This window comes from Chlamydotis macqueenii, chromosome 6 (genome assembly GCF_036417535.1).
Source record: "Chlamydotis macqueenii isolate bChlMac1 chromosome 6, bChlMac1.mat, whole genome shotgun sequence".
Taxonomy (NCBI): Eukaryota; Metazoa; Chordata; class Aves; order Otidiformes; family Otididae; genus Chlamydotis; species Chlamydotis macqueenii.
In genome coordinates, this window is record NC_141561.1 from 2063393 (window position 1) to 2088918 (window position 25526).

Sequence of the window (25526 nt, forward strand, 5' to 3'; positions counted from 1 at the left end):
TTTGGAAACAACAAAATTATTTTGTATGAGCTATTTGTAAATTGTAAAGTTTCCTTTTGTGTTCTGTTTGGCAGAATGAGTACAAGCACGATTACAATGAGTGGTTCAAGGGTATCGGCTGGAGTCCTGCTGGTTCTCTGGATGTGGAGAAATCTAAGAAAGCCACAGAAATAGCAAGTGATCGGAAATACCGCCAGCATCCCAGCATGTTCCCCTTTACAAAACAGAATGATGCCATGGACATGGTCCTCGCAAAGCAGAATGCAAATATAATGAACAAAGTGAGTATTTATGGGGAAAATTAGGCAAACATTTCCGTATAATCAATTTCAATGAACAGTCTATAAGTCTCTGTCACCACCTTAATGTAGAAGAGTTTCCCTGGGAGAAACAATTGTCACTTACAGGTTCCTCTTTTTTTAAATTTTTTTTTTCTTAATGAAACACTCAGTTATTGATAAATAGCATTGGTTAAATAAATATTTTTTTTTATTTTTCTCATTGCTACCTCTCCAACCTCTATTCTTCTCATTCCTGTATAGAAATTACTGGCCCTGAAAATCTTGATAGTTGGACTTCATTAGAAGCAAGACTGGATCCTAATTCAGCTGATTCAGCACCTTTGTCTTTTTACCCACCCCCATCAAAGGGGGTAGATGGAAAGGTGGAAACCCCAAAAGAGCCATCCTTTGTTGTTTATATTAACACGTCTGATGTTACTTTTTTCAATAGCATGCTTATACTGAAGCTTGGGAGAAGGATAAAACTCAGGTTCATGTGATGCCAGATACACCAGATATTCTACAGGCAAAACAGAACAATGCAAACTACAGCCAGGTAGAGTTTTTAAATACTTCCTATTCTATTTTAAATTAATACCTACTTTCTTCAAATTTAAAGGTGCCTCCCATTTCAAAATAAGTAATTAATTTATATAAGTTAGAAGAAATGGAATGAGGCATTTAGAACAGAGACAAGAATTTTTATTGTCAGAGTAGCAATAAGTGCCATCTTCAGACTAGCAAAGTAACAGCCTAAACGACATTATAATGTATAGAAAATATAAGTCCTGGGTTTGGAATCTGGATGTGCATAGTGCATATACTGTGCTTACCGTAGAAATCAATCATATTAAAAATTCCTTACTATAAATTTATAAGTTTGTTGTGTATATTCTAACATAACAACTGTGAAAATTAATACATGCAGTCATTCTAATTTTTCTGTCAGCTTTTAAATAGGAGAAAGTGACAAGTGTGCCAGTATAAAATACTTAGATTTCACTTTGCATGATTGCCCAGAGGCAAGTCTTTGACTTGCAAGTGCTGGTACTTAAAATCAACTGTGCACAAACCGAGTTAACTACTAGATGGCTACATTACAGCCTTATTAACTAGAATTTTGTTAAGCCAACTGAAAAGTTTTCAGTTATCGCACATGTGTATATTTCAAATTCCCCAAATATATTTCAAAACCCCAGGATAAGCTATAGTAGGAAGCTGCTGCAGTAAAGAAAAACTATTTAGTCACTAGCCCAAGACTTCGAAGACCTGCATTCCTTCCTTATCAGGTTCCTATTTCTCAGTTCCCATTCTAGCAGCCCTTCTCTCATAACTGAAGCCTGTGAGATGACCAGAATTTGGTAGCATGGATCATTACTTTATGTAAATAGAAAGTGACATACATGTTACTAAGACATTTTAATTACTATTTTTTTTTTTTCAATTTTAGAAACTATACAAGCTTGGCTGGGAGGAAATGATAAAGAAAGGCTATGACCTCACGCCTGAAGCCATTTCAGTGAAAGCTGCAAAAGCTTCAAGGGACATTGCAAGTGACGTATGTGACATTTCTAATTCAATATGACATACATTTTATTTAGTTACTATAATGTACAGAGCTGTATATTGAGATACACCTCTCTGCTGAGGTGTGACTTGGAGTGTAAAGAAAATTTACTGGCAAAACTCTTTCCTGATCTGTTCTTATCAGTGAAGAAAGCGGTTTAAGAAGGGTTCCTGTGGCATCTTGGCAATGCCAAAGATTATGGTCCATCCATGGAGTGGCTTGTCGTACGAAGTTAGGAATTGTCTGCTCTTTTGGATTTTACATTTTCAGAGCAGCAGCAAATGTGGTCCAATTAACTGATCCCAGTGCCTATACTGAGAAATCCTCTTTAAAGCTCTGAAATAGACGTGATGACACATGTATTGCTGTTATCATAACTTAGTATGAATAAAATTCCTGCATTTGTTGAAGAGATTTTATTAATCATTAGGAAATGTTTCCAATGCTTAAGCATCGGTATTTTTCCTTGTTGATTATTTTATCCGTCAAGATATTTGAGTGCCTTTGGGAGTTCTGAACAGTGTGACTGTATGAATCAGATGGCACAGGAAACCATTCCTGTAGCTGTGCACTCTTCCTCACTGGGGACTGTTTATTCCCAGGGAGAGCATTCACTGACACCAAGTGATGCGCATTAAACCTTTACATGAGATACCGTAATAAGATGGTCATTTCATTGATAATGAGAAACACTGAACTGAGTGAATATATTGATATTTTGCTTATGTATTTTACCATTGTCTTTTTTCTGACTGTAACTCCAATAATGCAATCTTTGTAATTTTAGTACAAGTACAAAGAAGGTTACCGTAAGCAGCAGGGACATCACATTGGATTCCGCAGCTTACAGGATGATCCTAAGATGTTGTGGTCTATGCAAGTGGCTAAGATGCAGAGTGAAAGAGAGTACAAGAAGGATTTTGAAAAGTGGAAGACAAAGTTTAATATGCCCGTGGATATGTTAGGCTTCCTCCTGGCTAAGAAATGTCAAGAATTGGTTAGTGATATAGACTACAAACAAATGCTACACCGCTGGACTTGTCTGCCAGACCAGAATGATGTCACCCAGGCAAAGAGGGTCTACGACCTACAGAGTGATGTAAGCTTTTGATGAATTTATTTTTTGACAGATATTTACTGCATATTGAAAAGTATCTGTAATAACTCTCTTTTGATGTCAGTATAGATCAGATTGAAGCTAAAACACCAGCTAGTCTTTTAATATGGTTTAATAAATGAAGAGGGAGATAACCTACTATGGCTTTGATTTTTTCCCTAACAGAATCTGTATAAGTCAGATCTACAATGGCTCAGAGGCCTTGGATGGAGTCCTTTGGGATCTTTGGAATCTGAAAAGAACAAGAAAGCTGCTGAAATACTGAGTGAAAAGAAGTACCGACAGCACCCGGATACTATTAAGTTCACAAGTATTCCAGATGCCATGGATATTGTTCTAGCAAAATCTAATGCCAAAAATAGAAGTGATGTAAGTTGCCTCTAGAGACAGAACATGTGATTCAATAAATTAATACATTAGTATACATTTGTTAAAAATATCTCCATATCAGAACATGTGCTTAAAATACACACTTATTGATGTTTACATCAGTGCCTTACTGCTCAGTTGTCAAGAAGTACTATGCCTTCTTCACAAGATTAAAGTCTTTAGTGCTGTATAACTTATTGAGTAACTGCAAATAAGATACTGACTATGCAGTATGTAAATATATTGGCATAATGCTGTTTCCTTAATGTTTCATGGATGTAAAGAAGAAAAAAAGGTGGTGTTTCAGGAAGAAGTCATTGTATTATTTGATTTTAACATCTTGCATTGTTTACATCATACTTGCATAATACATCATGGCTTTGCTATTGTACAGGAAAGGTAAATAGAATTTATTGCTATGCATGTAAGCCTTTTATCAGACAAGATATTTTGGTTTGTCTCTCTTTTCAGATACTGTATAGAGAAGCTTGGGACAAGGACAAGACTCAGGTTCATATCATGCCTGATACTCCTGAAATTTTGCTGGCTAAATCAAACTTAATTAATGCAAGTGATGTAAGTGTGTCTCTACAATGTTTTTTTTTTTTTATAGAATTTGAAATTACCCATTGTGGCTTTAGTTTAAAATGCAGTAGAGTAATTCTGCAGTTCTAACAACTGTAAGCACACCTATGATCTTCTCCTGTGAAAATCGTTATGTGCTGGGAAGCCTGAGTGGAACTGCTAAAATATAAAGTGGAAGTGGAGTTGCTAGAATATTAAAAATATCAAGAAAGTATTCAGCAGAAGTTAGCAGTTTTCTCTTTCATCTCTACTGATCATATTAATGTTGTAGATATGTGTGCAGTGCTTTTTAGTAAGCCTGCCATTCTTGATAAAATGTCTGTTTATATTGAATTGCCTCTTTAGAATTACATAGGATTGTATAATTTGCATTAAATTCCTTGTTATAGCAGAACAAATATAGACTACATGCATAAAGTTAGCAGCTCTATCATAAGAGCTCAAGAAGACAAAAATAATTGCAATTGAAATTGGATGTAGAGAATCATGTGGTTGTATTATTCTCCTTTGTAGAAGACTATGAATCATTCAGATTAATTTTGATCTCGAATGAGTTGATCAGAAAATTCATATAGTAATTTTCAAATATTTTATGTAATAAATTACAAAATACCCATTATTAAAAGAAAGGTGTGGAATTTAATTTGAAACTGTGTTTGGAATCTCCTACTTTATTATCAATAATAAAAGGAGGTAAGTTGTAGTATTGAAAAACTCTCTTGAGAGCTTTATTTGCAATAGTTACTTTGAATCCTTCTTGAACAGAAACATTACAAGCTGGGATATGAGGAGCTGAAGAGGAAAGGCTATGATCTTCCTCCTGATGCTATACCCCTCAAGTCAGCGAAGGCATCCAGAGACATAGCTAGTGATGTAAGTCTTATGGAGTGAAAATAATAGTGGGGCACAGAGCTGGTACACACTTCTGGATAAAGATGCTTTTTATTTAAAGGAGGAGAGGTCTAAAATTTTAAGTCTTATATTGATACCCTCCCCAGAGATTGTATAATTCTTAATAGTGTAAAGATAATTAAATTAAATACGGTAATTTACGATAACATAGTATGTAACTATAAAAAAAAAATCAGATAATATCTTCTGGACATGCAAGAAAACCACCAAAAATTTAGGAAAAAATAAGCAAAAAAATTTTTAAATATATTACAAATTAAAGTTTGAACAGCTATATTACAAACATAGAAATTTTAAAATGAGCTTGAAAAGAGGTAATAACTGTTGTTTCTGCATTCCATTAGTACCAATACAAAACTGCATACCGAAAGCAGCTTGGCCACCACATTGGAGCCCGTAACATAGAAGATGATCCAAAGATGGTGTGGTCAATGCACGTAGCCAAGATCCAGAGTGACAGGGAGTACAAGAAAGCCTTTGAGAAGACAAAGACACACTTCAGTAGCCCAGTGGACATGCTGGGAGTTGTGTTGGCCAAGAAATGTCAGGAGTTGGTCAGCGACATTGATTACAAGCACCCTCTGCATCGGTGGACCTGTCTGCCCGACCAGAACGATGTTGTACAAGCCAGGAAAGTGTACGACCTTCAGAGTGATGTAAGTTCTTCTTTACTGTCTGTGTGAAAGCCAGAGGTGTCCCTTGTGTTGTGTTCCCTTGTTGGAGCTGTTGCAGATGTGGGGAGCTTGAGTTTGGGCTGTTTCTGTGAGACAGAGACTGAGTTGTGGCTGTACAGTCCTGCTGAGAGTTGATGTTGTGACCAGGCAGGGATGAAGTTTGCATGTAGTCGTACTTCATGGTCACAGAAGAGCCCTGTCTTGCCTTGACGTTTTTGGAGGGAGGGTTATGGCAGGTGCCTATCCTCATATGTGGCAGGGAAGGGTCAACAGAGTCAAATATTTTTTTCTGGAGCACCAAGAGTGAGCACAGAGAAGCCATGTGTGCAGTGGCAAGTGGTATGAAGAGCATTAGGCGATGAGGTATAAGGCTCCTGCTGTGCCTCTGTCAGCCAGAGATTGGCAAATGGGGCAAATCTTTCCTGCGGAGACAAAGAAGCTGGTGAGGGAGGCTTTGTGGACAGCTTGGTACCCGCCTGTGGTGTTGTAGGCATGGGGAAGCCAGGGTACGGGGAGCTGAGCTTAGTGGAAGTCCCTTTTGTGGTGGGTGGTGGGTTGACCCAGGAGAATGTGTTTTGGTAGGCACAGCTTCCCTTGGTAGGAGGAGGGGTTGCGTGGAGCAGAGAGGTTGCTGAGCAGCTTGGTGTCCTTGCCTGTCCTTTCAGAACGTGTACAGGTCCGACCTTCTGTGGCTGTGGGGCATTGGGTGGTCCCCAAGTGGTTCGCTGGACGATGAGAAGAATAAGAGGGCGAGCCTCATCCTGAGTGAGAAGAAGTATCGGCAACACCCGGACACCATCAAATTCACGAGCCCTCCTGACTCGATGCCTATGGTTCTGGCAAAGCACAACTCTGCAATTATGGACCATGTGAGCCTTCCTTGTGTTTGCACCCTGAAGGAAACGAGCACCTTTGTTTCCGTGGGGTTTGGGCGGTCTCCTTCCAGGGCGTGGGTTTTGCAAGGGTGGATGTTGCATTGTCTTGCATCAGGGATTTCTGTTGCTTGTTTTAGATCAAATTCTATTTTGTGTGGTAGGAGCAGCGACTGGGTGCAGTGTGGAAAAAAAAAAAAAAGGCTGAATCTTTAGAAAGTTTTGTGACAGGAAAAGGCGTTCCTGTGTCAGTGCAAAGCAGAGGCCCCTTGCTTGAGTTTGTTGAGGTAGTTTGCTCTGTGAGTTTGTTGCCTTGTGCTTGCGTGGTCTTCTTTAACGTTGTCCTCATTTTTTCAGCGCTCGTACACATCAGCCTGGGAGAAAGACAAGACCAGCATTCACATTATGCCGGATACACCTGGCATTCTGCTGGCCCAGCAGAACCAAATGAACTTAAGTGAGGTAGGTGGTTGAGGTGGGGTTAAGTGTCCCTCCCTGGACAGTGGTGTGGCCCAGGAAGCAGCGTTGCTTGAGGGGAATGCTTGTTTCTCTTTCAGAAACTGTACAAGCTTGCAAATGAAGAGGAGAAGAAGAAGGGGTACGACATGCGGGCAGATGCCATTCCTATCAAGGCTGCTAAAGCTTCCAGAGACATTGCCAGTGATGTAAGTATGCAGGAGCCCTTGGCAAGGCACCCTATTGGACAGTTTCCAGCTGTTTGCAGTTGAAGATGTGGTTTACAGCCTTAGGTGATTGGAGACCAGACAGGTGTTCCCTGTCATTACCACTCAGCTGGTCCGTAAACGTGATGGTTGTAGAGAGTCTGCCTGTAGGTGTCCCTGCGTGTTATGGCTGTACGTTGAGGTGAGGGAATGTGTAGGTGGTGTGGAGAGAGTAACCGTGGGAGTCGGATGTGGGACATAATCCAAAGCAGCGTCCCTCCGGGGCTTGTGGCAGCATCTCGTAATGCAACAGGCTGGACTTTAGAGGAGGTGTGGTGCCCTCCATGCTGCCAGTGTACACTCCCCTGATGTTGCAGCTACACAGCTGAGCTGGACATTAGAAAAGAAAACCCAAAGCAAGCCTTGTGTAATGACCGGGGCATTTGTCATTTCTGTCTGGCCTGGGGACAGGACCAGTCACTGCAGGCCAGTGGTTACTGTGCCCAGAGTATCTTTTCAGGGCTCAAATCTGCAGGAGCTGAATTTACTCTTTCATGCAAGGTTCTGTAGTTCCGTTTTGTTCCCTTCCTCTAAGGAGATGAGTTGAATCCCTCCTCAGTCTTATGTGACATTTCAGTAAGATGCAACCAAATCAGCATTGTGTTGCCCCTTGTCACTTCCCCAAGCTTGGTGGCTGTAGGCCTGCAGCTGAGGACACGCACCAGGCTGGGAGAACAAGAGTCCTGAGCGCTGTGCAGGAGAGCCTGGTGCGGGGGAGTGTGTCAGCTGCTGTGGGCTGTGCGGGTGAGTGCAGACAGGGCTGCACAGGATGAGGCCCAGGTTGGGTGCTGGAGCAGTTCGATGGTTTTTGCCCAGCTTTGCATCCCAGCTGCTGAGCTGGCCGCTCCGTGGGGATGCGTAGGCTGTGTGGAGACCCTGTGTGATGGCATGCACTGCTCCTGGTTCCCGAGCTGGCTTGATTGGAGTTGCCATGTGGGCCTCCACATGCCTTCAGTGGCCCAGTGTAGACGTGGGGTGGGACGGAAGTGCAGACCATGATGGCGATCTGCTGCACTTAGGCGTCTCTTCACGTGGTGGTCCTGCCAGGCTCCAGTAGCAAAGTGATTGCTCGCAGGGCCAGGATAGTGTCAGAAGAGAGAGGAGCTGGTCAGCAACTCACTGAGCTTCTTTAACCCTGCAGTACAAGTACAAAGAAGGCTATCGCAAGCAGCTTGGCCACCACATTGGAGCCCGTAACATAGAAGATGATCCAAAGATGGTGTGGTCAATGCACGTAGCCAAGATCCAGAGTGACAGGGAGTACAAGAAAGCCTTTGAGAAGACAAAGACACACTTCAGTAGCCCAGTGGACATGCTGGGAGTTGTGTTGGCCAAGAAATGTCAGGAGTTGGTCAGCGACATTGATTACAAGCACCCTCTGCATCGGTGGACCTGTCTGCCCGACCAGAACGATGTTGTACAAGCCAGGAAAGTGTACGACCTTCAGAGTGATGTAAGTTCTTCTTTACTGTCTGTGTGAAAGCCAGAGGTGTCCCTTGTGTTGTGTTCCCTTGTTGGAGCTGTTGCAGATGTGGGGAGCATGAATCTAGGCTGGCTCTTTGAGACAGAGGCTGGGTTGTGGCTGTACGGTCTTGATGAATCATACAACCATAATCATAGCATCATAGAATGGTTGAGGTTTGCATGGACATTAAAAATAATATTTTTCCAACCTCTCTGCCCTGCACAGGGACACCTTCTAGTAGACAGGTCACTCATATCCCCATTCAACCTGTTCGTCAACACTTCCAGGGATGGGGCATTCACAGCTTCTCTGGTCAACCTGTTCCAGTTGACCCTCACAATAAGGAATTTCTTCCCAATATGTTATCTAAATCTACCCTCTTTCCATTTAAAACTTTTACTCCTGTGTTTATATTGTAAAGAAAGTTTCATTTTCAGCCTTTCTTGTCCAGGATTTTATAATTAATTGTTATACATTTCATGAGAGATCTCATCAGTCTAGCTTTCTTTTTACTGAAATTTTATCAAGAATGGCCAGAGATGAAGTTTGCATGCAGTCGAACTTCCTGGTCACAGAAGGGTCCTGTTTTACCTTGAACGTTTTAGAGGAAGTTTTGCCGTGGGTGGCTAGCCTTCTATGGCAGGGTAGGGGCAACAGGGTCAAATATTTTCCTCTGAGAGACCAAGAGTGAGCACAGAGAAGCCATGTGTGCAGTGGCAAGTAGTATGAAGAGCATTAGGCGATGAGGTATAAGGCTCCTGCTGTGCCTCTGTCAGCCAGAGATTGGCAAATGGGGCAAATCTTTCCTGCGGAGACAAAGAAGCTGGTGCGGGAGGCTTTGTGGACAGCTTGGTACCCGCCTGTGGTGTTGTAGGCATGGGGAGCCAGGGTACAGGGAGTTGAGCTTAGTGGAAGTCCCTTTTGTGGTGGGTGGTGGGTTGACCCAGGAGAATGTGTTTTGGTAGGCACAGCTTCCCTTGGTAGGAGGAGGGGTTGCGTGGAGCAGAGAGGTTGCTGAGCAGCTTGGTGTCCTTGCCTGTCCTTTCAGAACGTGTACAGGTCCGACCTTCTGTGGCTGCGGGGCATTGGGTGGTCCCCAAGTGGTTCGCTGGACGATGAGAAGAATAAGAGGGCGAGCCTCATCCTGAGTGAGAAGAAGTATCGGCAACACCCGGACACCATCAAATTCACAAGCCCTCCTGACTCGATGCCTATGGTTCTGGCAAAGCACAACTCTGCAATTATGGACCATGTGAGCCTTCCTTGTGTTTGCACCCTGAAGGAAACGAGCACCTTTGTTTCCGTGGGGTTTGGGCGGTCTCCTTCCAGGGCGTGGGTTTTGCAAGGGTGGATGTTGCATTGTCTTGCATCAGGGATTTCTGTTGCTTGTTTTAGATCAAATTCTATTTTGTGTGGTAGAAGCAGCGACTGGGTGCAGTGTGGAAAAAAAAAAAGGCTGAAGCATTAGAAAGTTTTGTGACAGGAAAAGGCGTTCCTGTGTTAGTGCAAAGCAGAGGCCCCTTGCTTGAGTTTGTTGAGGTAGTTTGCTCTGTGAGTTTGTTGCCTTGTGCTTGCGTGGTCTTCTTTAACGTTGTCCTCATTTTTTCAGCGCTCGTACACATCAGCCTGGGAGAAAGACAAGACCAGCATTCACATTATGCCGGATACACCTGGCATTCTGCTGGCCCAGCAGAACCAAATGAACTTAAGTGAGGTAGGTGGTTGAGGTGGGGTTAAGTGTCCCTCCCTGGACAGTGGTGTGGCCCAGGAAGCAGCGTTGCTTGAGGGGAATGCTTGTTTCTCTTTCAGAAACTGTACAAGCTTGCAAATGAAGAGGAGAAGAAGAAGGGGTACGACATGCGGGCAGATGCCATTCCTATCAAGGCTGCTAAAGCTTCCAGAGACATTGCCAGTGATGTAAGTATGCAGGAGCCCTTGGCAAGGCACCCTATTGGACAGTTTCCAGCTGTTTGCAGTTGAAGATGTGGTTTACAGCCTTAGGTGATTGGAGACCAGACAGGTGTTCCCTGTCATTACCACTCAGCTGGTCCGTAAACATGATGGTTGTAGAGAGTCTGCCTGTGGCTGTCCCTGCGTGTTATGGCTGTGCGTTGTGGTGAGGGAATGTGTAGGTGGTGTGGAGACAGTAACCGTGGGAGTCGGATGTGGGACATAATCCAAAGCAGCGTCCCTCCGGGCTTGTGGCAGCATCTCGTAATGCAACAGGCTGGACTTTAGAGGAGGTGTGGTGCCCTCCATGCTGCCAGTGTACACTCCCCTGATGTTGCAGCTACACAGCTGAGCTGGACATTGGAAAAGAAAACCCAAAGCAAGCCTTGTGTAATGACCGGGGCATTTGTCATTTCTGTCTGGCCTGGGGACAGGACCAGTCACTGCAGGCCAGTGGTTACTGTGCCCAGAGTATCTTTTCAGGGCTCAAATCTGCAGGAGCTGAATTTACTCTTTCATGCAAGGTTCTGTAGTTCCGTTTTGTTCCCTTCCTCTAAGGAGATGAGTTGAATCCCTCCTCAGTCTTACGTGACATTTCAGTAAGATGCAACCAAATCAAATTGTGTTGCCCCTTGTCATTTCCCCAAGCTTGGTGGCTGTAGGCCTGCAGCTGAGGACACGCACCAGGCTGGGAGAACAAGAGTCCTGAGCGCTGTGCAAGAGAGCCTGGTGCGGGGGAGTGTGTCAGCTGCTGTGGGCTGTGCGGGTGAGTGCAGACAGGGCTGCACAGGATGAGGCCCAGGTTGGGTGCTGGAGCAGTTCGATGGTTTTTGCCCAGCTTTGCATCCCAGCTGCTGAGCTGGCCGCTCCGTGGGGATGCGTAGGCTGTGTGGAGACCCTGTGTGATGGCATGCACTGCTCCTGGTTCCCGAGCTGGCTTGATTGAAGTTGCCATGTGGGCCTCCACATGCCTTCAGTGGCCCAGTGTAGACGTGGGGTGGGACGGAAGTGCAGACCATGATGGCGATCTGCTGCACTTAGGCGTCTCTTCACGTGGTGGTCCTGCCAGGCTCCAGTAGCAAAGTGGTTGCTCACAGGCCCAGGATAGTGTCAGAAGAGAGAGGAGCTGGTCAGCAACTCACTGAGCTTCTTTAACCCTGCAGTACAAGTACAAAGAAGGCTATCGCAAGCAGCTTGGCCACCACATTGGAGCCCGTAACATAGAAGATGATCCAAAGATGGTGTGGTCAATGCACGTAGCCAAGATCCAGAGTGACAGGGAGTACAAGAAAGCCTTTGAGAAGACAAAGACACACTTCAGTAGCCCAGTGGACATGCTGGGAGTTGTGTTGGCCAAGAAATGTCAGGAGTTGGTCAGCGACATTGATTACAAGCACCCTCTGCATCGGTGGACCTGTCTGCCCGACCAGAACGATGTTGTACAAGCCAGGAAAGTGTACGACCTTCAGAGTGATGTAAGTTCTTCTTTACTGTCTGTGTGAAAGCCAGAGGTGTCCCTTGTGTTGTGTTCCCTTGTTGGAGCTGTTGCAGATGTGGGGAGCTTGAGTTTGGGCTGTTTCTGTGAGACAGAGACTGAGTTGTGGCTGTACAGTCCTGCTGAGAGTTGATGTTGTGACCAGGCAGGGATGAAGTTTGCATGTAGCCGTACTTCATGGTCACAGAAGAGCCCTGTCTTGCCCCAACGATTTTGGAGGGAGGGTTATGGCAGGTGCCTATCCTCATATGTGGCAGGGAAGGGTCAAAAGAGTCAAATATTTTCTTGTGGAGGACCAACAGTAAGTGCAGAGAAGCCATGTGTGCAGTGGCAAGTGGTATGAAGAGCATTAGGCAATGAGGTATAAGGCGTCTGCCGTGCCTCTGTCACCTGGAGATTGGCAAATGGGGCAAATCTTTCCTGGGGAAACAAAGAAGCTGGTGAGGGAGGCTTTGTGGACAGCTTGGTACCCGCCTGTGGTGTTGTAGGCATGGGGAAGCCAGGGTACGGGGAGTTGAGCTTAGTGGAAGTCCCTTTTGTGGTGGGTGGTGGGTTGACCCAGGAGAATGTGTTTTGGTAGGCACAGCTTCCCTTGGTAGGAGGAGGGGTTGCGTGGAGCAGAGAGGTTGCTGAGCAGCTTGGTGTCCTTGCCTGTCCTTTCAGAACGTGTACAGGTCCGACCTTCTGTGGCTGCGGGGCATTGGGTGGTCCCCAAGTGGTTCGCTGGACGATGAGAAGAATAAGAGGGCGAGCCTCATCCTGAGTGAGAAGAAGTATCGGCAACACCCGGACACCATCAAATTCACGAGCCCTCCTGACTCGATGCCTATGGTTCTGGCAAAGCACAACTCTGCAATTATGGACCATGTGAGCCTTCCTTGTGTTTGCACCCTGAAGGAAACGAGCACCTTTGTTTCCGTGGGGTTTGGGCGGTCTCCTTCCAGGGCGTGGGTTTTGCAAGGGTGGATGTTGCATTGTCTTGCATCAGGGATTTCTGTTGCTTGTTTTAGATCAAATTCTATTTTGTGTGGTAGAAGCAGCGACTGGGTGCAGTGTGGAAAAAAAAGGCTGAAGCATTAGAAAGTTTTGTGACAGGAAAAGGCGTTCCTGTGTCAGTGCAAAGCAGAGGCCCCTTGCTTGAGTTTGTTGAGGTAGTTTGCTCTGTGAGTTTGTTGCCTTGTGCTTGCGTGGTCTTCTTTAACGTTGTCCTCATTTTTTCAGCGCTCGTACACATCAGCCTGGGAGAAAGACAAGACCAGCATTCACATTATGCCGGATACACCTGGCATTCTGCTGGCCCAGCAGAACCAAATGAACTTAAGTGAGGTAGGTGGTTGAGGTGGGGTTAAGTGTCCCTCCCTGGACAGTGGTGTGGCCCAGGAAGCAGTGTTGCTTGAGGGGAATGCTTGTTTCTCTTTCAGAAACTGTACAAGCTTGCAAATGAAGAGGAGAAGAAGAAGGGGTACGACATGCGGGCAGATGCCATTCCTATCAAGGCTGCTAAAGCTTCCAGAGACATTGCCAGTGATGTAAGTACACAGGAGCCCTTGGCAAGGCACACTCTCGTTCAGTCATTCTTGACATTTCAGAAAAAGGTGGAGGAAAAAGTTATAGAATCATAGAATGGTTTGCCTTGGAAGGAACCTTAAGGATCATCTAGTTCCAGCTCCTCTGCCTCGGGCAGGATGTCTTCCCCCAGACCGTGTTACTCAAAGCGCTGTCCAGCCTGACCTTGAACTCTTCCATGGACTGGGCATCCACAGGTTTTCTGGGCCACCTGTTCCAGTACCTTACCACCTTCACCGTGAAGAATTTAGTCCTTATATGTAATCTAAGCTTACCCTCTTCCAGTTTGAAGCAATCACCCCTTGTCCTACTGCTAAATGCCATTGTTAAAAGTCCCTCTCCAGCTTTCTTGCAGGCCCCCTTTTGGTATTGAAGGGTGCTCTGAGGTCTTCCCGCAGCCTTCTCTTATCCAAGCTTGAGTAACCCCAACTATCTCAGCCTGTCTTCACAGGAGAGGTGCTCCAGCCCCCTGCTCATCTTTGTGGCCTCCTCTGCACCTGCTCAGGCAGATCTGTTTCCCCAGAGCTTAACACAGTGCTTCAGGTGGGATCTTACAAGACTGAAGCAAACGGGGAGAATTTGCTCCTTTGACCTGCTAGCCACACTTCTTTCAATGCAGCCAGGATATGATTGATTTTCTGGGCTATGAGCACCGATTGTCAGCTTGTATTCAGTTTTTCTTCCACCAATACCCCCAAGTCCTCTCCACAGGGCTTCTCTCAATCCACTCACTGTCCATCCTGCATCCATGTTTGGGATTGCCCTGACCCAAGTGCAGGACCTTGTACTTGGCCTGGTTGAACTTCCTGAGGTTTGCAAGGGCCCACCTTTCAAGCCTGTCAAGGTCCCTCTGGATGACATCCCTTCCCACCACAGCTTGGTGTCATTGGCAAACTTGCTGAGGGTGCGCTCAATCCTGCTGTCCATATTGCCAACAAAGATGTTGAATAATACTGGTCCCAATATGGACTCGTGAGGCATACCACTCATCGCTGGTCTCTACCTGGACATTGAGCTGTTGACTGCAGCTCTTTGAGTGTGACTATCCAACCAATTCTCTATCCATCAAGTGGTCCACCTGTCAAATCCCTGTCTCTCCATTTTAGAGACAAGGATGTTGTGTGTGACAATATCAAATGCTTTGCACAAGACTAGGTAGATGCACTCTTCCTTTATCCACCAATGCTATAACCCTGTCACAGAAGGCCACCAGATTTGTCAGGTGCAATTTGCCGTTAGTGAAGCCATGTTGGCTGTCACCAGTCACCTCTCTGTTTTCATGTCCATTAACATGTTTTCCAGGAGAACCTGCTCCGTGATCTTTTGGGCACAGAGACAGGACTGACTGGCCTGTAGTCCCCCAGGCCTTCCTTTTTCCCATTTTTAAAAATTAGGGTTATGTTTCCCCTTTTCCAGTCACTGGGAATTTTACCAGTCTGCCACTAATTTTCAGATATAATGGATAATGGCTTAGCAACTTCGTCTACCAGTTCCCTCAGGGCCTTTGGATGCATCTCATCAGGTCCCATGGACTTGTGCACCTTCATGTTCCTTAGATGGTCTCAAACCTGATCTTCTCCTACAGTGGGTGGTTCTTCATTCTTCCAGTCCCTGCCTTAGGGTTCAGTGAACTGGGTGGTGTGGCTACAGCACTTCCCAGTGAAGACTGAGGCAAAAAAAGTTATTGAGCACCTCAGCCTTCTCTGTGTCAGTTGTAGCCAGGTCTATCATTTTGCTCATTGAGGGGGGCCACAGTTTCTTTCGTCTTTGTTTGTTGTACTGTATTCCTGAAGAAACCATTCTTGCTATTTTTTACATCCCTAGTCAAGTTCAGCTTCAATTGTGCCTTGGCGTTTCTGATCCTCTCCCTGCACTCCCAGGCCATATCCCTGTATCTCCCCAGGATATGTATCCCTGCTTCCACTGCCTATGCGTTTCAGTTTTGTGTATTAGTTTGGCAAAGAGATCTTGAATTAGCCAAGTGGCCTCCTACCTCCCCTGCTTGACTTGTTGCATGTTGGGATTGAGAGCTCTTGCACCCTAAGAAAAATGTCTTTAAACATCTCCTAGCTGTCATTCACTCTTTTACCTCTGAGGGCAGTTTCCCAAGGGATCCCATTCACTAGCACCCTAACCAGCTGAAGGTTCGTGTTTCTGAGGTTTAGGGTACTGACTCTACTTTTCACCTGTCCTTTGACCCTCAAGATTGACAATTCTACCAGGGCATGATCGCTGCAGCCCAGGCTACCTCCAGTCTTGACCTCTTTCGTAAGTTCTTCCTCATTCATGAGCAACAGTTCCAGCAGTGCCTCTCTTCTGGTCAGATTCTCCATCGCCTGTACTAGGAAGTTTTCCTCAATGCACTCCAGAAGTTTCATGGACTGCTTCCAGTTTGCTGTGCTGCTTTTCTAGCAGATGTCTAGCTGGTTGAAGTCCCGTGTCAAGATCAGTGTTAGGATCAGGGCCTACAAATATGATGCTTACTGCAGTTGAGTAAAGAACTGTTCCACAACCTCCTCTCCTTGACTTGGTGGCTTGTAGGAGACAACAGTCACAAAGTTTTCTTTATTTGCTTCATCTCTAGTTTTCATCTATAAGCTCTCGACATGCACATTGCTGAAAAAGTGTTGTGTTGCCTCTTGTCACTTCCCCAAGCTTGGTGGCTGTAGGCCTGCAGCTGAGGACACGCACCAGGCTGGGAGAACAAGAGTCCTGAGCGCTGTGCAGGAGAGCCTGGTGCGGGGGAGTGTGTCAGCTGCTGAGGGCTGTGCGGGTGAGTGCGGACAGGGCTGCACAGGATGAGGCCCAGGTTGGGTGCTGGAGCAGTTCGATGGTTTTTGCCCAGCTTTGCATCCCAGCTGCTGAGCTGGCCGCTCCGTGGGGATGCGTAGGCTGTGTGGAGACCCTGTGTGATGGCATGCACTGCTCCTGGTTCCCGAGCTGGCTTGATTGAAGTTGCCATGTGGGCCTCCACATGCCTTCAGTGGCCCAGTAGGTGTGGGGTAGGGTGGAAGTGGAGGCCACAGTAGGGATCTGCTGCACTTAGGCGTCTCTTCACGTGGTGGTCCTGCCAGGCTCCAGTAGCAAAGTGGTTGCTCACAGGCCCAGGATAGTGTCAGAAGAGAGAGGAGCTGGTCAGCAACTCACTGAGCTTCTTTAACCCTGCAGTACAAGTACAAAGAAGGCTATCGCAAGCAGCTTGGCCACCACATTGGAGCCCGTAACATAGAAGATGATCCAAAGATGGTGTGGTCAATGCACGTAGCCAAGATCCAGAGTGACAGGGAGTACAAGAAAGCCTTTGAGAAGACAAAGACACACTTCAGTAGCCCAGTGGACATGCTGGGAGTTGTGTTGGCCAAGAAATGTCAGGAGTTGGTCAGCGACATTGATTACAAGCACCCTCTGCATCGGTGGACCTGTCTGCCCGACCAGAACGATGTTGTACAAGCCAGGAAAGTGTACGACCTTCAGAGTGATGTAAGTTCTTCTTTACTGTCTGTGTGAAAGCCAGAGGTGTCCCTTGTGTTGTGTTCCCTTGTTGGAGCTGTTGCAGATGTGGGGAGCTTGAGTTTGGGCTGTTTCTGTGAGACAGAGACTGAGTTGTGGCTGTACAGTCCTGCTGAGAGCTGATGTTGTGACCAGGCAGGGATGAAGTTTGCCTGCATTCGTACTTCATGGTCACAGAAGGGTCCCATCTTGCCTTGATGTTTTTGGAGGGAGGGTTATGGCCGGTGCCAGTCCTTCTATATGGCAGGGAAGGGTCAACAGAGTCAAATATTTTCTTGTGGAGGACCAAGAGTGAGCACAGAGAAGCCATGTGTGCAGTGGCAAATGATATGAAGAGCATTAGGTGATGAGGTATAAGGCTCCTGCTGTGCCTCTGTCAGCTGGAGATTGGCAAATGGGGCAAATCTTTCTCAGGGAAGACAAAGGTTTTTGTGCATAAGATTGTGGTGGGAGCGCTTTGGGGATAGCTTGATACCTCCGTGTGTTTTTGTAGGCATGGGGAGTTCCTTTTGTGGTGGGTGGTGGGTTGACCCAGGAGAATGTGTTTTGGTAGGCACAGCTTCCCTTGGTAGGAGGAGGGGTTGCGTGGAGCAGAGAGGTTGCTGAGCAGCTTGGTGTCCTTGCCTGTCCTTTCAGAACGTGTACAGGTCCGACCTTCTGTGGCTGCGGGGCATTGGGTGGTCCCCAAGTGGTTCGCTGGACGATGAGAAGAATAAGAGGGCGAGCCTCATCCTGAGTGAGAAGAAGTATCGGCAACACCCGGACACCATCAAATTCACGAGCCCTCCTGACTCGATGCCTATGGTTCTGGCAAAGCACAACTCTGCAATTATGGACCATGTGAGCCTTCCTTGTGTTTGCACCCTGAAGGAAACGAGCACCTTTGTTTCCATGGGGTTTGGGCGGTCTCCTTCCAGGGCGTGGGTTTTGCAAGGGTGGATGTTGCATTGTCTTGCATCAGGGATTTGTGTTGCTTGTTTTAGATCAAATTCTATTTTGTGTGGTAGAAGCAGCGACTGGGTGCAGTGTGGAAAAAAAAGGCTGAAGCATTAGAAAGTTTTGTGACAGGAAAAGGCGTTCCTGTGTCAGTGCAAAGCAGAGGCCCCTTGCTGGAGTTTGTTGAGGTAGTTTGCTCTGTGAGTTTGTTGCCTTGTGCTTGCGTGGTCTTCTTTAACGTTGTCCTCATTATTTCAGCGCTCGTACACATCAGCCTGGGAGAAAGACAAGACCAGCATTCACATTATGCCGGATACACCTGGCATTCTGCTGGCCCAGCAGAACCAAATGAACTTAAGTGAGGTAGGTGGTTGAGGTGGGGTTAAGTGTCCCTCCCTGGACAGTGGTGTGGCCCAGGAAGCAGCGTTGCTTGAGGGGAATGCTTGTTTCTCTTTCAGAAACTGTACAAGCTTGCAAATGAAGAGGAGAAGAAGAAGGGGTACGACATGCGGGCAGATGCCATTCCTATCAAGGCTGCTAAAGCTTCCAGAGACATTGCCAGTGATGTAAGTATGCAGGAGCCCTTGGCAGGACACTCTCCTTCAGTCTTTCAGAAGGAGGTGGAGGAAAAGTGGAAGCCCAGGGTTTGCAACCTGAGCTGAATGGAGGCAAGACTGCTGTTCCCTGTCATTACCACTGAGCTGGTCCATAAACGTGATGGTTGTAGAGAGTCTGCCTGTGGCTGTCCCTGCGTGTTATGGCTGTGCGTTGTGGTGAGGGAATGTGTAGGTGGTGTGGAGAGAGTAACCGTGGGAGTCAGATGATGGACATAATCGAAAGCAACGTCCGTCCAGGGCTTGTGGTTGCCTTTCCTTGCTCAACAGATTCGATCTTTGAGGTGGTGTTGTGCCCTCCATACTGCCAGTTTGCACTCCCCTGATGTTGCAGCTACACAGCTGAGCTGGGTATCAGGAAATAAAAAACAAACCACGTTTTTATGTAAAAATAAAGGTACTATGAATGTAATTAAATTTTCTTATTATTAAGTTTTAATATGTACATTTATTCCGTATATGTATTTGGTGTCTCTGTTTACACGTCCAGGTCTGTCTCTACATTCTTCCAGGTTTAATGTTCTCCATAGATTGACTCAGAGTTTATTTGACTATTATGCTTGAAGGTCATTAGTTGATTCTTTATGTAGAGAATATTTATTGAACTTAGTGCCTTTTGTATCGCTGCTATAATGTGGAGACTTTTTTTACTCTCAGTTGCTGAGTAGTAGCTCTTAATATGTAGGTCAGGGAGGGTCTTTGAAAGTGTGAAGGTGATATCAGGCAGATAAGGTTATATGAATCTCACTCTAAAGTCTCTGTGATTTCAGATACTAAGTTGTCTGGAGGTTGTTCCACACGGATGCTAGGGACGTAAAGAAACTCACTGACCTTTTTTTTGCCTATAGTACAAATACAAAGAAGGCTACCGCAAGCAGCTTGGCCACCACATCGGAGCCCGTAACATAGAGGATGATCCCAAGATGATGTGGTCAATGCACGTAGCCAAGATCCAGAGTGACAGGGAGTACAAGAAAGCCTTTGAGAAGACAAAGACACACTTCAGTAGCCCAGTGGACATGCTGGGAATTGTGTTGGCCAAGAAATGTCAGGAGTTGGTCAGTGATGTTGATTACCGCCACTATCTGCATCAGTGGATCTGTCTGCCGGACCAGAACGATGTTATCCATGCTAAGAAGGCCTATGACCTACAGAGTGATGTGAGTACTCACTGATAAGCATTGGAGTTCTAAAGTTTATGTAATTTCATTGGAATATAAAGTGTCGAAGCTGCTTGAGCTCTCTCTCATGTATTTTTTCATGTTTTTCTTTATCTGTCCCAAGCAAGGTCATAAGATTTTTAGGAGAGAATTAATGAATCTGTGTCTAAGGAAAGTTGAATATTATGAAGGTCTACATACAGCTAATTATTTAGGTGAATAGTAGAATTAGCTTCATATTATCTTTCATAATAGAGAATCTTAATACCTTTATATGCAGATTAAAATATAAAGAGGAAATTGCCTAGTAGGACTTGGTTTTTTTAGTTGCATTACTTCAGTGGAGAAAATTTCTTTGTTCTGTCTTTGAGATAATGGTTTAAATTAAGCCCTGCTGTTCTTAGTGGGTTACCATTTATTTGGTTGGGAGCAAATGTTACAGGAAAAGTTTATGCTGTCTTTCAAGGATTTGTGTTAATCCTCTTACTCTTTGAGCATTCCCTAAGATGTTTTTGAGTGAATTATGCCTCCTGAAGACAGCTAACTGGTCTGAATGTAGGCTACTAACAGAGATTGGTTTGCAGATTGATCTAGGAGGAAGGCAACGTACAGAAAGTAAGCAGCAGTTGCATGGTGTGTATGAAATGTTTAACTGGCAATATTAATGAGACAGCTCTCTTTGTATTTTGTAACAGAACTACTACAAGTCTGACCTTGAATGGTTACGAGGCATAGGCTGGGTCCCAATTGGTTCCTTGGAAGTTGAAAAAGCCAAGAAGGCAGGAGAGATCTTGAGTGATAAATTGTACCGTCAGCATCCGGACACAATCAAGTTTACCAGTGTCACTGATTCTGTAGGGATGGTCTTAGCCAAGCAGAATGCGGAGATAATGAATAAGGTGAGTCTTGATTCGCTTAGGTAACATGTCAGCAATCTCTGCCTAAACCCTGGAGACAGGCCTAGAAATATCGGTATGTGGTTGCTGTGTGAGATTTCAGCACAGCAAGGCCTTAAAAGTGTAAGTTACGTTCTTGGCAATCAAGAGGTAACTTATTTTCAGCAAGTGCTAATTTAATAATATCTTCCAAGTTAACAAGTTAAATTGCAATTATCGATTGTGAAGCTTTCCACAAACTCTACTGTGTATCTGCTAATGTTACCTAACTTTAATCTAATTTTTAATATTGTAATTTGTCTAATAAATCTAATAATTTATCAAGTTTATCTAGTAATCTAGTAATTAATAAACTACTTGGTTTAGGGCAATCTTTGAAATACCTGTATTTTAGACAATTCAGAGTAGTACTTACAACGGAAGAATTTTTCTGAATCTGTGGCCCTGATCTCAATCCTATTTACATCAATAAAACAATTTTCTCTTTCAAACAGGCCTTTTTCTTATAGTCTGGATCTCTGTGTGTCTTATTGGTGTTCTGTGCCTTTTTTCTAAACTAATAAAAACAGCATTCTTTCTAAGTTACTAATTCTTAACCTGGACATTAAATATCTAGACAAGTGAATATAAAATCTCATTGCAATCTAAGCAATAAGAATTTTTTAGACTTAACTTGTAGTACAGATCTGTAATTCTTCTTATGCTTTAGGAGTTCTCCAAGTAGTTACCATTTTTTTTCCCCGTTAACATATGTTATTTCTCCTGCAGCGTTTATATACCGAGGCCTGGGATAAAGACAAGACACAAATCCACATAATGCCTGACACGCCTGAAATCACACTGGCGAAACAGAACATGCAGAACTACAGTGCGGTGAGTGTGTTAGCTCTCCAAATGTACCTGGCTCATTTCATGGCTGGTTTATCAGTATTCTGATACAGCTTATTTAGATGTTACCATCGGTTTCTTGAAGTGAACCCCAATGTATATCCTCAAATTTGTGACTTTAAAAACATCGTTTGCATATGTGTACGGTAGTGCATATGTACATACAACAGTGAGCACTATTGAGAATAAATTCCACAAGAAGTTGTGTGTCTCCAGTGAGTTTTTGGGAGTAATTTCTGCAGCATGCATACCATTTGGAAGGCACAAAATTAATTCCCACATTGGAAATACCAAAAAGATAGTTTCCAGCAGAATTATGAAGAGCAGTGATCCCAGTGTTCAATGTTAGCTTAGGCAAATAAGTTCACATCAGTAAGAGGTGGCTTTAAAAAGTAAGTTTTACTCCACTTGTGTAGAAGAATAATTTATCCCTAAAATTGTAATCAATGTTATATTATTTAAAGTATTGAAAGAAAAAAAATCATTAGCTACTGTATTTAGCAAAGATCTTCCTTTGATGTGAATTTGTATCAGCTACTGATCTGGGGCTTTGAATTAAGAAAGTTGGATAAAGCTGGGTTAGAATAAATCTTAACACAATTTTAAAAATCTGCTCTACTTACAAGCAGTTTGTTTTGCGGAAGGTGTGATATATGGAACTTACATGAATCCCATTGTTTAATTCTTCTCCTAGAAACTCTACAAACAAGCCATGGAAGAAGCGAAAAAGAAAGGCTATGATTTGAGAAGTGATGCTATCCCCATTCAAGCTGCCAAAGCATCCAGGCAAATTGCCAGTGATGTAAGAAACTACTTTTGTATTTCATTGTGTGATGACATCTGATCTTTGCAACCCAGAAGTTACCAGCTGGATTCTGTAAAAGGCATTTCAATTAAACTATGATCTCAAATAATAGATTTTTGGAAGTGGTTTATTATATATGTTCAAAGATTTAATTATAAAAATTAAATGTTGAGAGGTTATAAGTACAATGTAATGCTGCTGTCATGTTAGTTTTATAGCTCATAAACCTGTATCTTTAATTAAATCTTAACAGCATGCATATTATTATATTTAATAAGAATTAAATATATTTGATAAGGAGAGGATTATTTCTCACTAATTTTAGTCAAGAGTGGTTTTTTTTAAAAAAACTTACTTAAAAATCTCTATTTAGGATTTTAACTCAAATCTCAAGAATTTAATGTGAGAATATTATAGGCTATCGAGAAATTTGGAGAGCTTATTATTAGAAATATTTAATATGAGTAACTTATATTTAGAGGTGCTATAGAAATATAATATCTTGATTTATATTTCAGTACAAGTACAAAGAAGGCTATCGCAAGCAGCTTGGCCACCACATCGGAGCCCGTAACATAGAGGATGATCCCAAGATGATGTGGTCAATGCACGTAGCCAAGATCCAGAGTGACAGGGAGTACAAGAAAGCCTTTGAGAAGACAAAGACACACTTCAGTAGCCCAGTGGACATGCTGGGAATCGTGTTGGCCAAGAAATGTCAGGAGTTGGTCAGTGATGTTGATTACCGCCACTATCTGCATCAGTGGATCTGTCTGCCGGACCAGAATGATGTTATCCATGCTAAGAAGGCCTATGACCTACAGAGTGATGTAAGCTCTTTTTGATTTAATTTTTGGTGAGGAATGTATTTAATATTTTACATTGGTCAGTAGACCATCACATACCAATGTGTTAGAACCAAATTTTCAAGACTTATTTTAAAGTTTTATTGCTAATTGAAACTCAGACCTCTGATAGGACATGTTAACTAATTGATATTTAAATTAAATTTGATAATTCCAGAATTAGGACTATTTGTCGTTTTCCATTCTGTGAAACTTGGATAACGGTTTCTTTCTTAATGTAGATGAGATGCACTTATTTTTTTCTAAGATTTTCTCTAGAATTTAAATTTATTTGAAGCAGAAGTTGATAATGAGGTTACTTAACTGTGAAAAGATGCACTGTATAAATTGCATTATTATTATTGTTAGAATAACCTGTGTATTCTTTTTTAATAGAACTACTACAAGTCTGACCTTGAATGGTTACGAGGCATAGGCTGGGTCCCAATTGGTTCCTTGGAAGTTGAAAAAGCCAAGAAGGCAGGAGAGATCTTGAGTGATAAATTGTACCGTCAGCATCCGGACACAATCAAGTTTACCAGTGTCACTGATTCTGTAGGGATGGTCTTAGCCAAGCAGAATGCGGAGATAATGAATAAGGTGAGTCTTGATTCGCTTAGGTAACATGTCAGCAGTCTCCACCTGAACCCTGGAGACGTGACTAGAAGTGTAATGATCACAGGTAATGCTGAAGTTCAGGGCATTGAACTCTGTTTCAATCAAAACTATGAGGCCGTGTAATGGAAGACTCAACTTTGTCATTATGTTCTGCATATTACATTTTTTTCTTTTCTTTGACATGTCTGTGCAGTGGGCAGTAATAATGCTTTTATTTGTTATTCTTAAGTAACGTGGCAGTTTTCTAAGTTTTGTTAAATTTCCTCAAATTATCTTTTTAACAATGATATCTTCACCTGATTAAATACAGAACTGTTTATCCATGCTATATTTCCTATAATTTTACCTAGTATGCTCTATGTTTTACCTGATTTATGAGATATTAACTTGTTTGGGAATGCAATATTAATCTCTTCCTACATTCTTTCTCAGCGTTTGTACACTGAAGCATGGAATAAAGATAAGACCATGGTTCATGTCATGCCTGACACACCAGAAATCCTGCTAGCTAAACAAAACCAGTTGAACTACAGTCAGGTGAGTAAAACTGAAGAGGTGAGAGAATGAAAGGATTTCTGACAAGTACAATTTTTTCAACTCTGACTCTTAATTAATATAATAATATTGTCGAGTTGTTTAGTTTCACAAATTGCCAGCTCCATTTCTAAAATCAGAGTCATTCTTTTGCTAGAATTTACCTCCTGGTTATCTAGTTGAGCTTTGAAAATATATTCTCTGTGATAAATGAGAAATAATTTCTATAGCAAAGCATGGAAATAAATAATTTACCTTTTAGAATATTCTTTTCTTTGCCTTCCATAAATTATTTCCAGTTTCCAAACATCTACAATACCATTACAAGATCTTTGAAATCTGCATTTTTTTTATTTTCTAGACAAGACACAGCTGTGTTCAGATATTTAAGTTGTCTGAGCATTGACAATATTGTTTAGGGACTAGATTTGTTTCATTACGTAGATATGCTTAACTGAAGTGTAGTTGTTTTTTTTTTAAACAAAAATGTGATTTTTCTCACAGAAAATGTACAAACTAGCTTTGGAAGAATCAAAGAAGAAGGGTCACGATTTGCGTTTTGATGCCATCCCTATTCAAGCTGCCAGAGCATCCAGAGAGATTGCTAGTGATGTAAGCAGGTTTTTTATTATGTCTCTATGGATTTGGTAGCTGAAAAGAATCAGAATGTTTGTTCCATTGTTTGTTAATGTAATACCTTAAGTTTATAGCATAGATAATACCGAAATCCAGTGATTCTACTGCATGCCTCGAGTACATGGGAGGAATGCATAGCCGGTATTTTTATGCATATCTCACAGTAATAAATGAATAAAATATTATGAGGATTATTTCTATGCTCTCTGTAATAGTTCCACTGATGTCCATGAATGTTCAATTATGATGATCAATAAGGTGTACAACTCTATGCTGGAGTTAGTAAATTTAATTTCTGATTCAAAATAGGAAATACTTTAAAATCTCTCCCTGAAACAGATATTTTAGTAAATCAATTCTAAAATTTCTAAATTGTTGTCTTTTCCTGAGGATGTCTAAATACAAAAACAGGGGGAAAAAAGCAATGACTATGACAGGTTTTGCTTCTGGGATAAGGAAACATCAGGGTAACAGTTTTTATGCTCCTTGTTTTTCTATCAAGATTGATA

General features: G+C 43.3%; 1 protein-coding gene across 1 annotated transcript in view; it reads left to right on the forward strand.

Annotated features, from left to right (window-relative positions):
- Positions 1–25526, forward strand: part of NEB (nebulin) — a 124121-nt gene that overhangs the window by 31593 nt on the left and 67002 nt on the right. Inside the window, exons 37-67 of the mRNA XM_086750430.1 lie at positions 75–281; positions 733–837; positions 1732–1839; positions 2636–2947; positions 3131–3334; positions 3806–3910; positions 4685–4792; positions 5176–5487; positions 6171–6374; positions 6735–6839; positions 6935–7042; positions 8241–8552; positions 9613–9816; positions 10174–10278; positions 10374–10481; positions 11678–11989; positions 12673–12876; positions 13231–13335; positions 13431–13538; positions 16744–17055; positions 17722–17925; positions 18280–18384; positions 18480–18587; positions 19484–19795; positions 20491–20694; positions 21460–21564; positions 22274–22381; positions 22903–23214; positions 23626–23829; positions 24280–24384; positions 24886–24993. Coding sequence (XP_086606556.1) covers positions 75–281; positions 733–837; positions 1732–1839; positions 2636–2947; positions 3131–3334; positions 3806–3910; positions 4685–4792; positions 5176–5487; positions 6171–6374; positions 6735–6839; positions 6935–7042; positions 8241–8552; positions 9613–9816; positions 10174–10278; positions 10374–10481; positions 11678–11989; positions 12673–12876; positions 13231–13335; positions 13431–13538; positions 16744–17055; positions 17722–17925; positions 18280–18384; positions 18480–18587; positions 19484–19795; positions 20491–20694; positions 21460–21564; positions 22274–22381; positions 22903–23214; positions 23626–23829; positions 24280–24384; positions 24886–24993 — 5523 coding nt within the window. The remainder of the gene's footprint in view (positions 1–74; positions 282–732; positions 838–1731; positions 1840–2635; positions 2948–3130; positions 3335–3805; positions 3911–4684; positions 4793–5175; positions 5488–6170; positions 6375–6734; positions 6840–6934; positions 7043–8240; positions 8553–9612; positions 9817–10173; positions 10279–10373; positions 10482–11677; positions 11990–12672; positions 12877–13230; positions 13336–13430; positions 13539–16743; positions 17056–17721; positions 17926–18279; positions 18385–18479; positions 18588–19483; positions 19796–20490; positions 20695–21459; positions 21565–22273; positions 22382–22902; positions 23215–23625; positions 23830–24279; positions 24385–24885; positions 24994–25526) is intronic.